Here is a 17,737-nt window from a genome sequence, read left to right as displayed (position 1 = left end):
TAGGAGTTTCTCTTAGAGAAAAGCGTGTAAGCAAATAATAATAGTAATAACAATATTGTTTGAAAATAGGATCTTAGACAAAGGAGTAACCAACTTGAGTTGGGGTATAGAGGCATCAGTTTGGGGAATGCTTTATAAGTAGGTGACATTGGAACTGAGTCTGAAGGAATGGCTAGGAGTTGGGTTAGGGAATGGCTAGTGTAGGTAAATTGTATGACATGTATAAAGGGAATGTGAAAAATGTATTTTCAGGGAATATAAGCAGGGGACTGGTTGGGAAGATACGTAGTATATGAAGCAGGAAAAGTCAGTTCTTGGGAGAAGGAAGAAGTTGGGGTGGAATGGATATTTGATAGTAGTAGGAAAGAATGGCCTGGGGTGAAAGAAAACTTGGAAGCATGGAAAACATTTTGTTGTTGAATTTAGATTAGCAATGATGTAAATCAGTGTGTGCCAATACCAGCATAGATATTCTATTAATTTCTTTTTCTTGTGGCTCCTTTTTGGTTTTTGTGCCATCCCAAACCTCTTGTCAATCCAGTATATTGTTAATTAAAGTTTTCTTTACCAATTTAAAAATACTCATTAAGAATATTCTTACACACTTGCTTTTGATTGCATCAGGTATTTGGTTCGCAGTGTACTTACAGATTATCTCACTGAGGAGTAAAGATGTAGATTTTTAACGTGTACTAAAGAAGGAATAAGTCCAAACTGTTAGATCAGAAGAGTAAATTTCCCTATAGCAAGTGTTAAATATTGACTAGGAAATACTTAGAATCTCCATGCCCAGGAATCTTTTTTTTTTTTAATTTCAAGTTACTACTTTTTTTTTTTTTTTTTTTTTTTTTTTTTTGCGGTACGCGGGCCTCTCACTGTTGTGGCCTCTCTCCCTTTTGCGGAGACACGTGCAGTGCTTAGTAGCCATGGCTCACGAGCCCAGCCACTTCGCGGCATGTGGGATCTTCCCGGACCGGGGCATGGACCCGTGTCCCCTGCATCAGCAGGCGGACTCTCAACCACTGCACCACCAGGGAAGCCCCCAAGTTACTACTTTTATTTTTTTCCAGTTTTATTGAAAAATAATTGATATATGTGACTGTATAAATTTAAGGTGTATAGCATGATGGTTTGATTTACATATATTGTGAAATGATTACCACAGTAGGTTCAGCTAACATCTTCTCGTATAGATAAAATGAAAAGAAAGAAAAAAAGAAAAAAAGGGATAAATATTCTTGGGATGAGAACTTTTAGGATTTACTCTCTTAACAACTTTCTTATATATCATTCAGCAGTGTTTATTACATTCCTAGTACTTACTTATCTTATAACTGGAAGCTGGTACCTTTTGTACACATTCCTCCAATTTTCCCCTCCCCTCCTCTGGTAACCACAAGTCTGATTTCTCTTCCTATGAGGGTTTTTTTTTTTTTTAAGATTCCTCATATAAGTGATCGTACAGTATTTGTCATTCTCTGTCTCACTTATTTTACTTAGCATAATGCCTTCAGGGTCCATCTATGTCATTGCAAATGGTAGGATTTTCTCATTTTTTTATGGCTGAATAGTATTCTATGTCATATAAGTTTCAGGTGTGCGATATAGTGATTCATAATTTTTAAAGGTTATACCTCATTTATAGTTATTAAAAATATTGGTTATATTCCCCGTGTTATACAGTATGTCCTTGTAGCTTATTATATACATAATAGTTTGTACCTCTCTATCCCCTACCCCTCTATTGCTCCTCTTCCCTTCCCTCTCCCCACTGGTAATCACTAGTTTGTTCTCTATAACTGTGAGTCTGATCTCTAATTCATTTATTTCTGCTCTAATTTTGATTATTTCCTTTCTTCTGCTGATTTTGGGATCAGTTCTTTTTCTAGTTTCTCATGGTAGAGTTAGGTTGTTTATTTGGGATCTTCCTTGCTTCTTAATGTAAACATTTATTGCTATGAAATTCCCTCTTAGAACTGCTTTTGCTGTATCCCACAAGTTCTGATATGTTGTTTTTCCATTTTTATTTGTCTCAAGAAATGTTTTTATTTCCCCTTTAATTTTTTCTTTTATCTGTTGGTTGTTCAGGAGACAAATCTTTATTCTAGCTGGTCTACAGAAACTTTAAAGGAGGCTTATCGATATGTTTGTTTAATGGTAAAATAAATATTTTAACTATAATAAAGGAATTTTTAAACATTTTTCATGTGTCCCTTCTGTGAAACTAGAAGCCTCATGATACTGAGGACTTTTTTGTCTTATTTACTGTTGTGCCTAGTACAGTGCCTTGCACATAGTAGTTGGTCAGTAATTAAAGGTAACAGTTTGCTTAGTGGTTAAGCATATGGACTTTTGGAGTCACTAGGTCTAGCACTGTCACTTACTGGTTAGATGATATTGGATAAGTTATTTAACCTCTTTAAACCTCAGTTTCTTTTTATTTATTTATTTATTTATGGCTGCGTTGGGTCTTTGTGGCTGTGCACAGGCTTTCTGTAGTTGTGGCGAGTGGGGGCTACTCTTCGTTGCGGTGCATGGGCTTCTCATTGCGGTGGCTTCTCTTGTTGCAGAGCATGGACTCTAGGCGTGCGGGCTTCAGTAGTTGTGGCACGTGGGCTCAATAGTTGTGGCTCACAGGCTCTAGAGCACAAGCTCAGTAGTTGTGGCACACAGGCTTAATTGCAGATGTGGGATCTTCCCGGACCAGGGATCGAACCCGTGTCCCCTGCACTGGAAGGCAGATTCTTAACCACTGCGCCACCAGGGAAGCCCCAGATCTCAGTTTCTTTATTTAAATGGATTCAATAAAAATAATGACACCTCGCTTATTGGGCTATGATGATTAAATTAGATAATACAAGTAAAGGTCTTAACACAGTGCCTGGTATGTGCTAAGCACAAAATAAAGATTAGCTACTTGTAGAATTGAATTATTTTACCAAGTAGGGCAGTTTTTATTATTTCATTTTATGGGTATAGAAGCAGGCTCAAGAGTTAGAGATTTAAACGAGATCAATTGAGATGCCATTTCAGGCCTCTGGCTCCCCATTCAGTGTTATACCAAGCTTTTCTTACTAAAAGATTCCAGACGCAGTCGTTGTCTGCTCACATTTTACAATTGAAAAAGTTGTCTAATGAGTGCTCTCATGACTGCTGTAGTGACTTCATCAATATGCATGGCTTTAGGAATTCTGTGTTTATGCTTTCAACTCCTGAATCCAACGCTTCTTGCCACTTACACCACTCTTACCTTGAACCAAGCCAACCAACATCATCTGGATTATTGTAGTATGATCATAATGGCATTAGACTCATCTTGTTTCTATTCTTTTTTTTTTTTTTTTTTTTTATTTATTTTATTATTTTTGGCTGCTTTGGGTCTTCGTTGCTGTGCATGGGCTTTCTCCAGTTGCATCGAATGGGGGCTACTCTTTGTTGTGGTGCGTGGGCCTCCCACTGCAGTGGCTTCTCTTGTTGTGGAGCACGGGCTCCAGGCGCGTGGGCTTCGGTAGTTGTGGCTCGCGGGCTCTAGAGCACAGGCTCAGCAGTTGTGGCACACGGGCCCAGCCGCTCCGCGGCATGTGGGATCTTCCCGGACCAGGGCTCGAACCCGTGTCCCCTGCATTGGCAGGTGGGCTCCCAACCACCGCGCCACCAGGGAAGCCCCTGTTTCTATTCTTAATATAGAAGGCAAGTGATCCCTTTGAAATTAGATCTTGTAATTCTTTGCTCAGAAGCCTTCAATACCTTCCCCTCACAGAATAAAACTTGGAGTCCTTAAGAGGGGTCTTGTCATCTGACCCCCTTTACCTCTCTTTTCCAGTCATAGTAGCCTTTTTGTGATTTTGCAAGCAAATTAGGCACATTCCTTCCTCAGGGCCTTAGCATTCACATTTATCTCTGCTTGGAATGTCTTTTCATATATCCACACAGCTCAGTCTTTCACCTCAAGACATTTTATTAATAAGTGATGACTATTATTAAAAAGGAGATAACACCTCCCCCACATTCCTATTTATTTATTTCTTTGTACATTTGTTTATTACCTGTCTTCCTACAGTAGAATGTCAATTCATGAAGACAAGGATTTTCATTTGTTTTGTTTACATTATCATCCTCACCTCCTAGAAAAATGTTTGACATAGTATGAGCTCAGAAAATACTTGGTGAATTAAGAAGTAGGTGTGGTTGGAAACTGAGAGAAAGAAGTCTGTGAGGGCTTAATTCATTCTGCAATAAGGACAGATTTGAAATAGTTTTAAACTAAAGAATTGAAATGACTAGATTGAGCTGAATTTTCTTATTTGCTTGTTGCCTTGGGCAAATTATTTACTTCTAGGGATTTAGTTGCTTTGCTAGTAAAATGGGGAATCCTCATACAGATGTTGTAAGGTTAATAGATACTCTATAAATGAAGACTGTATTTATTTTTAGTCTGTGGCAGGACTGTTTCCAAATTTGGGGCAAGTTTCGTATTTAAAGGAAATTATGTTATATTCTGAAGTGAGAATCTTTTTGTCAGGAGTTGCAGCCTATTGAAAGTCAATATGACATAAAAATTAAGCATTGCTGCAATTTCAGTGTAAGACACTAGAAACAATATTTTAAAATTCAACATGTATTTATTGTGTTTTTTAAATTTTTTAAATTTTATTTTTTTTATACAGCAGGTTCTTATTAGTCATCAGTTTTATACACATCAGTGTATACATTGTCAATCCCAATCGCCCAATTCAGCACACCACCATCCCTGCACCCCCGTGGCTTTCCCCCCTTGGTATCCATACATTTGTCCTCTACATCTGTGTCTCAACTTCTGCCCTGCAAACTGGTTCATCTGTACCATTTTTATAGGTTCCACATACATGCGTTAATATACGATATTTGTTTTTCTCTTTCTGACTTACTTCACTCTGTAGACAGTCTCTAGATCCATCCATGTCTCAACGAATGATTCAATTTTGTTCCTTTTTATGGCTGAGTAATATTCCATTGTATATACGTACCAGAACTTCTTTATCCATTCGTCTGTTGATGGGCATTTAGGTTGCTTCCATGACCTGGCTATTGTAAATAGTGCTGCAATGAACATTGGTGTGCATGTGTCTTTTTTTTTGGGGTGTGTGTGTTACGCAGGCCTCTTACCGTTGTGGCCTCTCCCGTTGCGGAGCACAGGCTCCGGATGTGCGGGCTCAGCGGCCATGGCTCATGGGCCTAGCCGCTCTGCGGCATGTGGGATCTTCCTAGACCAGGGCACGAACCTGTGTCCCCTGCATCAGCAGGCAGACTCTCAACCACTGCGCCACCAGGGAAGCCCTGCATGTGTCTTTTTGAATTATGCTTTTCTCTGGTATATGCCCAGTAGTGGGATTGCTGGATCATATGTTAATTCTATTTTTAGTTTTTTAAGGAACCTCCATACTGTTCTCCATAGTGACTGTGTCAATTTACATTGCCAACAACAGTGCAAGAGGGTTCCCTTTTATTCACACCCTCTACAGCATTTGTTGTTTGTAGATTTTCTGATGATGCCCATTCTAACTGGTATTAGGTGATACCTCATTGTAGTTTTGGTTTGCATTTCTCTAATACTTAGTGATGTTGAGCAGCTTTTCATGTGCTTCTTGGCCATCTGTATGTCTTCTTTGGAGAAATGTCTATTTAGGTCTTCTTCCCATTTTTGGATTGCGTTGTTTGTTTCTTTAATATTGGGCTGCATGAGCTGTTTATATATTTTGGAGATTAATCCTTTGTCCGTTGATTCGTTTGCAAATATTTTCTCCCATTCTGAGGGTTGTCTTTTGATCTTGTTTATGGTTTTCTTTGCTGTGCAAAAGCTTTGAAGTTTCATTAGGCCCCATTTGTTTATTTCTAGTTTTATTTCCATTACTCTAGGAGGTGGATCAAAAAAGATCTTGCTGTGATTTATGTCAGAGTGTTCTTCCTATGTTTTCCTCTAAGAGTTTTATAGTGTCCAGTCTTACGTTTAGGTCTCGAATCCATTTTGAGTTTATTTTTGTGTATGGTGTTAGGGAGTGTTCTAATTTCATTCTTTTACATGTAGCTGTCCAGTTTTCCCAGCACCACTTATTGAAGGGCTGTCTTTTCTCCATTGTATATCCTTGCCTCCTTTGTCATAGATTAGTTGACCATAGGTGCGTGGGTTTACCTCTGGGCTTTCTATATTGTTCCACTGATCTATGTTTCTGTTTTTGTGCCAGTACCATATTGTCTTGATTACTGTAGCTTTTTAGTATAGTCTGAAGTCAGGGAGTCTGATTCCTCCAGCTCCGTTTTTACTTTTCAAGACTGCTTTGGCTATTCGGGGTCTTTTGTGTCTCCATACAAATTTTAAGATTTTTTGTTCTAGCTCCGTAAAAAATGCCATTGTTAATTTGATAGGGATTGCACTGAATCTGTAGATTGCTTTGGGTACCATAGTCATTTTCACAATATTGATTCTTCTAATTCAAGAACATGGTTTATCTCTCCATCTGTTGGTATCATCTTTAATTTCTTCATCAGCGTCTTATAATTTTCTGCATACAGGTCTTCTGTCTCCCTAGGTAGGTTATTGCTAGATATTTTATTCTTTTTGTTGCAATGGTAAATGGGAGTGTTTCCTTAATTTCTCTTTCAGATTTTTCATCATTAGTGTATAGGAATGCAAGAGATTGCCGTGCATTAATTTTGTATCCTGCTACTTTACCAAATTCATTGATTAGCTCTAGTAGTTTTCCGGTGGCATCTTTAGAATTCTCTATGTATAGTATCATGTCATCTGCAAACAGTGACAGTTTTACTTCTTCTTTTCCAATTGGGATTCCTTTTATTTCTTTTTCTTTGATTGCTGTGGCTAGGACTTCCAAAACTATGTTGAATAATAGTGGTGAGAGTGGACATCCTTTTCTTGTTCCTGATCTTAGAGGGAATGCTTTCAGTTTTTCACCATTCATAATGATGTTTGCTGTGGGTTTGTCGTATATGGCCTTTATTATATTGAGGTAGGTTCCCGCTATGCCCACTTTCTGGAGAGTTTTTATCATAAGTGGGTGTTGAATTTTGTCAAAAGCTTTTTCTGCATCTTTTGAGATCATATGGTTTTTATTCTTCAATTTGTTAATATGGTCTATCACATCGATTGATTTGCATATATTAAAGAATCCTTGCATCCCTGGGATAAATCCCACTTGATCATGGTGTATGATTATTTTAATGTGTTGTTGGATTCTGTTTGCTAGTATTTTGTTGAGGATTTTTGCATCTATATTCATCAGTGATATTGGTCTGTAATTTTATTTTTTAGTATCTTTGTCTGATTTTGGTTTCAGGGTGATGGTGGCCTCATAGAATGAGTTCCTTCCTCTGCAATTTTTTGGAAGCGTTTGAGAAGGATGGGTGTTAGCTCTTCTCTAAATGTTTGATAGAATTTACCTGTGAAGCCATCTGGTCCTGGACTTCTGTTTGTTGGAAGATTTTTTTTTTTTTTTTTTTTTGGTTTTTTTTTTTTTTTGCGGTACGCGGGCCTCTCACTGTTGTGGCCTCTCCCGTTGCGGAGCACAGGCTCCGGACGCATAGGCTCAGCGGCCATGGCTCACGGGTCCAGCCGCTCCGCGGCATGTGGGATCTTCCCGGACCGGGGCACGAACCCGTGTGCCTTGCATCAGCAGGCGGACTCTCAACCACTGCGCCACCAGGGAAGCCCCTGTTGGAAGATTTTTAATCACAGTTTCAATTTCGTTACTTGTGATTGGTCTGTTCATATATTCTATTTCTTCCTGGTTCAGTCTTGGAAGGTTATACCTTTCTGAGAATATGTCCATTTCTTCCAGGTTGTCCATTTTGTTGGCATAGAGTTGCTTGTAGTAGTCTCTTAGGATGCTTTGTATTTCTGTGGTGTCTGTTGTAACTTCTCCTTTTTCATTTCTAATTTTATCGATTTGAGTCCTCTCCCTCTTTTTCTTGATGAGTCTGGCCAATGGTTTATCAATTTTGTTTATCTTCTCAAAGAACCAGCTTTTAGTTTTATTGATCTTTGCTATTGTTTTCTTTATTTCTATTTCATTTATTTCTGCTCTGATCTTTATGATTTCTTTCCTTCTGCTAACTTTGGGTTTTGTTTGTTCTTCTTTCTCTAGTTCCTTTAGGTGTAAGTTTCGATTGTTCATTTGAGATTTTTCTTATTTCTTGATGTAGGCTTGTATAGCTATAAACTTCCCTCGTAGAACTGCTTTTGCTGCATCCCATAGGTTTTGGATCGTCATGTTTTCATTGTCATTTGTCTCTAGGTATTTTTTGATTTCCTCTTTGATTTCTTCAGTGATCTCTTGGTTATTTAGTAACGTATTGCTCAGCCTTCATGTGTTTGTGTTTTTTACGTTTTTTTCTCTGTAATTCATTTCTAATCTCATAGTGTTGTGGTCAGAAAAGATGCTTGATATGATTTCTATTTTCTTAAATTTACTGAGGCTTGATTTGTGACCCAAGATGTGTTCTATCCTGGAGAATGTTCCGTTTGCACTTGAGAAGAAAGTGTAATCTGTTGTTTTTGGATGGAATGTCCTATAAATATCAGTTAAATCTATTTGGTCTTTTGTGTCATTTAAAGCTTGTGTTTCCTTATTTATTTTCATTTTGGATGATCTGTCCATTGGTGTAAGTGAGGTGTTAAAGTCCCCCACTATTATTGTGTTACTGTCGATTTTCTCTTTTATAGATGTTAGCGGTTGCCTTATGTATTGAGGTGCTCCTATGTTGAGTGCATTTATATTTATAACTGTTTTATCTTCTTCTTGGCTTGATCCCTTGATCGTTATGTAGTGTCCTTCCTTGTCTGTTGTAACATTCTTTATTTTAAAGTCTATTTTATCTGATATGAGTATTGCTACTCCAGCTTTCTTTTGATTTCTATTTGTATGGAATATCTTTTTCCGTCCCCTCACTTCAGTCTGTATGTGTCCCTAGGTCTGAAGTGGGTTTCTTGTAGACAACATATATATGGGTCTTGTTTTTGTATCCATTCAGCAAGTCTGTGTCTTTTGGTTGGAGCATTTAATCCATTCATGTTTAAGGTAATTATCGATATGTATGTTCCCATGACCATTTTCTTAATTGTTTTGGGTTTGTTTTTGTAGGTCCTTTTCTTCTCTTGTGTTTCCCACTTAGAGAAATTCCTTTAGCATTTGTTGTAGAGCTGGTTTGGTGGTGCTGAATTCTCTTAGCTTTTGCTTGTCTTTAAAGCTTTTGATTTCTCCATCAAATCTGAATGAGATCCTTGCTGTGTAGAGTAATCTTGTTGTAGTTTCTTCCCTTTCATCACTTTAAGTATATCATGCCACTCCCTTCTAGCTTGTAGAATTTCTGCTGAGAAATCAGCTGTTAACGTTATGGGCGTTCCCTTGTATGTTATTTATTGTTTTCCCTTGCTGCTTTCAGTAATTTTTCTTTGTCTTTAATTTTTGCCAGTTTGATTACTCTGTGTCTCTGCGTGTTTCTCCTTGGGTTTATCCTGTATGGGACTCACTGCGCTTCCTGGACTTGGGTGGCTATTTCTTTTCCCATGTTAGGGAAGTTTTCGACTATAATTTCTTCAGGTATTTTCTCTGGTCCTTTCTCTCTCTCTTCTCCTTCTGGGACCCCTGTAATGTGAATGTTGTTGCATTTAGTGTTGTCCCAGAGGTCTCTTAGGCTGTCTTCATTTCTTTTCATTCTTTTTTCTTTATTCTGTTCCACAGCATTGAATTCCACCGTTCTGTCTTCCAGGTCACTTATCCATTCTTCTGCCTCAGTTATTCTGCTATTGATTCCTTCTAGTGTAGTATTCATTTCAGTCATTCTATTGTTCATCTCTGTTTGTTTGTTCTTTAATTCTTCTAGGTCTTTGTTAAACATTTGCATCTTCTCTATCTTTGCTTCCATTCTTTTTCCGAGGTCCTGGATCATCTTCTATCGTTATTCTGAATTCTTTTTCTGGAAGATTGCCTATCTCCACTTCATTTAGTTGTTTTTCTGTGGTTTTATCTTGTTCCTTCATCTGGTACATAGCCCTCTGCCTTTTCATCTTGTCTATCTTTCTGTGAATGTGGTTTTCGTTCCACAGGCTGCAGGTTTGTAGTTCTTGCTTCTGCTGTCTGCCCTCTGGTGGATGAGGCTATCTAAGAGGCTTGTGTAAGTTTCCTGATGGCAGGGACTGGTGGTGGGTAGAGCAGACTGTTGCTCTGGTGGGCAGAGCTCAGTAAAGCTTTAATCTGCTTGACTGTTGATGGGTGGGGCTGGGTTTGGTCCTTGTTGGTTGTTTGGCCTGAGGCAACCCAACACTGGAGCCTACCTGGGCTCTTTGATGGGGCCAATGACAGACTCTGGGAAGGCTCATGCCAAGGAGTACTTCCCAGAAGTTATGCTGCCAGTGTCCTTGTCCCCACGGTGAGGCACAGCCACCCCCTGCCTGTGCAGGAGATGCTCCAACACTAGCAGGTGGGTCTGGTTCAGTCTCTATGGGGTCACTCCTCCTTCCCCTGAGTCCCGACGTGCACACTACTTTGTGTGTGCCCTCTAAGAGTGGAGTCTCTGTTTCTCCCAGTCCTGTTGAAGTCCTGCAGTCAGATCCCACTAGCCTTCAGAGTCTGATTCTCTAGGAATTCCTCCTCCTGTTGCCAGACCCCCAGGTTGGGAAGCCTGATGTGGGGCTCAGAACCTTCACTGTAGTGGGTGGACTTCTGTGGTATAAGTGTTGTCCAGTCTGTGAGTCACGCACCCAGCAGTTATGGGATTTGATTTTACTGTGATTGCGCCCCTCCTATGGTCGCATTGTGGCTTCTCCTTTGTTTTTGGATGTGGGGTATCTTTTTTGGTGAGTTTCAGTGTCTTCCTGTCGATGACTGTCCAGTAGCTAGTTGTGATTCTGGTGTTCTCACAAGACGGAGTGAGAGCACGTCCTTCTACTCCGCCATCTTGGTTCCTCATATTGTGTTTTTGTAAATTTTTTTTGTATCATCTTATGGGTGGAGTCTTGGCTTTGGATTCAGATATACATGAAATTAAATTCAGCATCTACCATGTAATATTGTTGTATCCTTGTGAAAGTTGCAAGCTCTACGAGCTTTTTTAATCACATCTATAAAATGAAGATAATACCAATCTAATTGGATTATTAGGGGAGTTAAAATGACAAATTATATGTCAAACATCTAGCATAGTGCCTAGCATATAACAGGTACTTTGGGATTATTAATTTTTTCTTATTTCAAGAATATATATATAGTATGATTTAAGTATTGTGACTGATACTTTTCATGTGTCATAATTGTTTTTCCCTTCAGAGTTGTTAACTAAAGAGGTTATCCATTTATTCCCATGTGATTGTAATTGAGTAGAGTGTTTTCAAAACTCAGAGTTTGGAATTGTCTTCCATATTTGCAATTCATTCTTCTGAAATTCCCAATTTCGGGTGAATTTTATTTTTTATGGTAATCAAAAAGACTGAAATTTTTAAACCAGTTTTTGAGACAGTGTTGGAATAAGACTAAATAATAATACTGCCTTTCTTATCTTACATTGGATTCCGAAGACTATATTAGATAAGTATCAGACATATTTAGGATTATCATGATATCATTTGAAATTAGTATATTATCTCCTGTGATGACTGTTTTGAAAAGGACAGCTATCTGTTGGGTATATGAGTACTGAATTGTTTATTAAAAAGTATTCGTTCACTGCTTATTTTTGTCTCATATATTTACATAGTTGTATCCTTCACATACTTCACATTGCAAAAATTTTACTTTTTTTTTCTGAAAAAATGTTTTCAACTTTTTTTTTAGCGCTCACCAGAATATACCAATTGCCGATATCTGTGCAAACTTTGCTTAATTCACATTGAAAACATCCAGGGAGCTCATAAACATATAAAAGAGAAACGACATAAGAAAAACATTTTGGTAAGTCTTTTTACAAAATATTTTATTTATTTATTGAGTGGTAAAACTATATCAAATATTTTTTATTAATGAAAGTAAAAATCAAGTATTTGTCTAGTCATATAGTAGTAACTGAAATGATAGCGTTGAAAGCTGTGATTGCCTTTCTTATCTTAGGTGATCAGGAGGGGAACCTTCTCAGAGACCAGTTTGCTTATCCTAAAGTATGTTGATTCCTAAGTTTAAAGGTACAGTCAGTTAGTCCAACCAATATTTATTGAGTTCTTATGTGTTAGGTCTAGGGAGTGGTGAATAAGATAGTCATGGTTCTTGTCCTCAGAGTTTCTAAAGTGTTGGTGAAGGCATACATTGAATAAGGATTTAAGTAAGATGAGTTTTATTAAAGGGGCAATTGTGGTGCTAAGGAAGTGTACAAGGATATTTTACTTAATTTAGAGGAGGGGTAGTTTCTTTGAGAAAGTGACATTTGTTGAACCTTGAAGTAGAGGTTGAGTGGCATAGAAGGGTGAGATGAGAGCATTTTACACAAAAAAGCAGTATGAAGGTCTCTAAGTTATGAAAGGACATGGCATATGAGGAGCTGAAAGAGCATGATTGGAGCAAAGAGAGCCAGGAGGAAAATGATATGAGATGAAGCTGGAGAAGCCCAGATCATGCAGGGCCTTTTAAGGTTTAGCCTTTGGGAATTCATAAGTTTTCAGTGATTTTTATTAGAACATTTCATATAGATATAGTATAAGTAGAATATTCTCTTTTTAAAATTCATTAGTATGTTAGCTATTTAATTTTTTCTTTTCAAAGTTACAATGTTAATTCTATATAAATTCTTACTTATCTCTAAGATATCTTCTCTGAGAAATACTCTTTTACTTGACCTTCCTAACAAGTCTGTGTTATAGGTACACTTTCTTGGTGTTCCCACAGTGGCTTGATCAGAAAACCTTATACACTGTGTTATAAATGTCTGCCTTCTCTCTTCTTCCAGGCTTCAGTATCCAAATATTGTAGAGGACAGGTTTAATTTCTTATTTATTTTTGTTTCTGCGTTGCTTAGTAAAGTGTCTGACACATAGTAGGTGCTCAGCACATTTTTATTGAAAATAATGAATGCATTGAAAAAATTCAGGAACTTAGAAGGAAAAGAAATCATTCAAATTTTATCAGCCTATTATTTTGATTTAATTAGCATTTCAGAAGACTTAATAGAACAGAGCCAAAGTGGTAGTTTAGGAGATAATAACTGAGAAATTTCAAGAAATGTTCAAAGATGCTGATCATTAGCTGTAGGAAGCTCAGGGAATTCCAAACAGACTTAAAAAGAAAGCCATTATATATTATATACATTATAGGGAATTTTAGAATATTACAAAAAAACAAAACTAACCTTAAAAGCAGCTCTACTGGACTTTTGGTGAAGTTGGAATAACAGGGCCTGGATTTACCTTCTCCTCAAAATAACCAACAAAACAAAAAAAGACAAAAATCACTAATAATGTCTTCTTTAGGCAATGAAGGACCAACAGTGAATGGAAAACAAATGAGATGAGCTCAATGATTACTCCAATTTGAGAGAGTTTCTAGATGGTATTATAGGAAGTAGAATGCAGTGGATTCCCAGGGTTGAGATGGACGAGTCCAGGGAGTACAGCGTGGCTAGAGTTTGTAGGACAGAATAACAAAAATGAGAAAGCTATATAGAGAGAAACCCAGAGATCTATGGACAGTCCCCTCAGAGTATTCAGCACAATACTGTGGTGCATGCATGTGGGAAAGCTTCCTGAAGCCAGAGAAAGAACCATCTGAGGGGATTAGAACAGTGCTTGGTGCTCACACAGAGCTGGGAATAGTATCTTCCAACTATCCAGACTGAAAAGCCTCATACTTTGTGGGGTATTGGGTAGAGTACTCAGAAAGGCCTTATTTTACTAATGGGGAATATTTAACCCTAAACTAAATGTGGTCTGGTCCCAACTAAAAAGTTTTAAAGGCAAGATCCAAAAGAATAAACTATTTCCAAGTATTTCATGTCATTATTGAACAAAGCTTGAGAATATTTATAGGAATACAAAATATCTATCGCTGCCAAAAAGTTCACATTGTCTGCCATTCAGTCAAAGATTATCAGGCATACATGGAAGCAGGAAAATACAAACCATGAAGAGAAGAAAGATCAGCTAGTCAAAACTGACCTTGAACTGACCCAGTAGAATTAGTAGAGAAGAACATTAAGGCAGTTAATATAACTATATTCCTGATGTTCCCAAAAATAGAGACATGGAAGATATAAAAAAAGATTCAAATTGAACTTATAGAAGTGAAAACTACAATGTCTAAGATGAAAAATACAGTGCGTAGGACTAATGGCAGATCAGACATTGCAAAAGAAAAGGTTAGTGAGGGGCTTCCCTGGTGGCGCAGTGGTTAAGAATCTGCCTGTCAGTGCAGGGGACACAGGTTCGAGCCCTGGTCCGGAAGCATCCCACATGCTGCGGAGCAACTAAGCCCATGTGCCACAACTGCTGAGCCTGTGCTCTAGAACGCGTGAGTCACAACTGCTAGCCCACGTGCCACAACTACTGAAGCCCACGTGCCTAGAGCCTGTGCTCTGCAACAAGAGAAGCCACCGAAATGAGAAGCCCATGCACTGCAATGAAGAGTAGCTCCCACTCGCCACAACTAGGGAAAGCCTGTGTGCAGCAATGAAGACCCAATGCAGCCAAAAATAAACAAAATAAATAAATTTATATTAAAAAAAAGAAGGTTAGTGAACTTGAAGATAAAGCAATGGAAACTATCCAAAATGAAACAGAAAGAAAAAAGAACTTGGGAAAAAGAAAGAAAAGAGGATCATTGAGCTCTGGGATAATTGATATGTATGTACCAATTCTACACAAACTCTTCCAGAACACTGAAGAGGAAGAATGCTTCCCAACCCAGTCTGTGAGGCCCACATTACTCTAATACCAAAACCAGGAAAGGACATTACAATGAAAGAAAACTTCAGAGCAATATCCCTCATTAACGTAAATGCAGAAATTCTGAACATTATTTTAGAAAATTGAATCCAACAGTATATTTAAGGAAGATATACATCATGACCAAATAGGAATTTATTACAGGAGTGCATTGTTGGTTTAACATTAGAAAATGAATCAATGTAATTCATCATACTAACAAACCGAAAAAGAAAACTATATGATCATCTTAGTAGATGCTGAAAAAGCATTTAAAGTCCTGATTAAAAAATCTCAGCAGGGCTTCCCTGGTGGCGCAGTGGTTGAGAGTCCACCTGCCGATGCAGGGGACACGGGTTCGTGCCCTGGTCTGGGAAGATCCCACATGCCGCAGAGCGGCTGGGCCCGTGAGCCATGCCCGCTGAGCCTGCACGTCCGGAGCCTGTGCTCCACAACAGGAGAGGCCACAACAGTGAGAGGCCAGCGTACCGCAAAAAAAAAAAAAATCTCAGCAGACTAGGAATAGAAGGGAGCTTCCTCAACATGATAAAGAACATCTATGATGAAGTCACAGCTAATTTTATACTTAATGGTGAAAGACTGAATGTTGTCTCCCTAAGATTAGGAAAAAAGACAGGCATGAAAATGGTATAGCTGCTGTGGGAAACTGTGTTGCAGTTCCTCAAAAAGTTAAAAATGGAATTACCGTGTGATCCAGCAATTACACTTTTGAGTATATACTCAGAAGAATTGAAAACAGGGTCTTGAAGTGATATTTGTACGGCCATGTTCATCGTAGCATTATTCACAATAGCTTAAACATAGAAGCAGCTCAGTTGTCCATCAACAGATGAATGGATAAATAAACTGTCACATATACATACAGTGAAATATTATACTGCCTTAAAAAGCAAGGCAGGGAGGACTTCCCTGGTGGTCCAGTGGGTAAGACTCTGTGCTCCCAATGCAGGGGGCCCAGATGTGATCCCTGGCCGGGGAACTAGATCCCACATACATGGCGCAAGTAAGAGTCTGCATGGTGCAACTAAGAAGTCTGCATGCTGCAACTAAGAGCCCGCATGCCACAACTAAAAAAGATCATGTGTGCCGCAACTAAGCATGCCATAACAAAGATCCCACGTGCTGTAACTAAGACCTGGTGCAGCCAAAATAAATATTTAAAAGGAAAAAAAAAAAAAACAAGGCAGAGACTTCCCTGGTGGTCCAGTGGTTAAGACTTTGCCTTCCAATGCAGGGGATGTGGGTTTGATCCCTGGCCGGGGAGCTAAGATGAGACATGCCTCCTGGCCAAAAAACTAATACGTAAAACAAAAGCAATATTGTAACAAATTCAATACAGGCTTTGAAAATGGTCCACATAGAAAAACATAATCTTTAAAAAAAAAGGAAAGGCAATTCTGATATGTTACAACATGGAAGAACCTTGAGTAAATTAAAGCTAAGTGAAATAAGCCAGTCATAAAAAGACAAATACTGTATGATTCCACTTATATGAGGTACTTAGAGTAGTCAGAATCATAGAGATAGAAAGTAGAATGGTGGTTGTCAGGGACTGGAGAGATGGAGGAATGGGGAGTTATCCTTAATGGGTGTACAGTTTCAGTTTTACAAGATGAAAAGAATTCTGCTGATGAATGATGGTGATAGTTGCCCAACAAATGAATGTCCTTAATTCCACTGAATTGTACTTGTAAAAATTGTTAAGATAGTAAGTTTTATGTTATGTATATTTTATCACAATAAAAAAATTGGAAAAAAAAGATAGATATGTTCACTCTTACCAGTTTTATTCAGCATTTTATTAGGGGTTCTAGCCAGTGTAGTCAGGCAAGAGAAAGAAAGGCAAGCTATCCAAACTGGAAAAGAAGTGAAACTATATTTGTAGGTAATATGATTATTTATATAGAAGTCTAGAAAAGACTTATTCATTAGAATTAATGAGTGAGTTTAGCAAGGTTGCAGAATACAAGCTCAATATGCAAAAATCAATTATATTTTTATATACTAACAGTAAACAGTATAAAATTGAAATTAAAAAAAACTGCTATTTATAATAGCATCAAAATATGCAAAACTTGTGTACAGAAATTACAGAACATTCCTGAGAGAAATTAAAGAAGAGCTAAAGAAATGCAGAAATAAACCTTTTTATATGTTGGAAGAATTGATATTGTTAAATTTCTTTGTAAACTGACCAAAATCCCAAATTGAAAAGCTGATTCTAAAATTCATCTGGAGGGACTTCCCTGGTGGTCCAGTGGTAAAGAATCTTCCTGCAATGCAGGGGATGTGGGTTCGATCCCTGGTTAGGGAACTAGGTTCCCACATGCCACGGGGCAATTAAGCCCACGCGCCACAACTAATGAGCTCATGTGCCTCAACTTAGAGAGCCTACGTGCTGCAAAACTACAGAGCCCACAGGCCCTGGAGCCTGCATGCTACAACTAGAGAAGAGAAAACCCGCATACCACAACTTCGAGAAGCCCGCATACCTCAACAAAGATCCCGCATGCCGCAACTAAGACCCGACGCAGCCAAAAACAAACAAACAAATAATAAATAAATCTTTAAAAAAAAGCTATAATGGAAAAGAATCTGCAAAAGAATCTGTCTGTATAACTGAATCACTTTGTTGTACACCTGAAACATTGTAAATCAACTATACTTCAATAAAAAAGATAAAAAAGAAGAGAAAAGCTAAAATTCATCTGTAAATGCAAAGACCCTAGAAAATCTAAAACAACTTTGAAAAAGACCAAAGTTGGAGGACTAACAACACCTGATTTCCAGACTTATAAAGCTGCAATAATCAAAGTGTGATAT

The 17,737-nt window shown here is 38.1% G+C and overlaps 1 protein-coding gene across 1 annotated transcript in view; it reads left to right on the top strand.

Moving 5' to 3' along the window:
• The window catches only part of TUT4 (terminal uridylyl transferase 4), a 145,221-nt gene that overhangs the window by 37,013 nt on the left and 90,471 nt on the right, over nt 1-17,737 (top strand). Inside the window, 1 exon segment of the mRNA XM_032626370.1 lies at nt 11,823-11,939. Within this exon segment, the coding sequence (XP_032482261.1) occupies nt 11,823-11,939 (117 nt within the window).

This window comes from Phocoena sinus, chromosome 1 (assembly GCF_008692025.1).
Source record: "Phocoena sinus isolate mPhoSin1 chromosome 1, mPhoSin1.pri, whole genome shotgun sequence".
Lineage (NCBI taxonomy): Eukaryota > Metazoa > Chordata > Mammalia > Artiodactyla > Phocoenidae > Phocoena > Phocoena sinus.
Note: the sequence above shows the minus strand (reverse complement) of the source record. Positions and strands in the feature narration are given on the sequence as shown.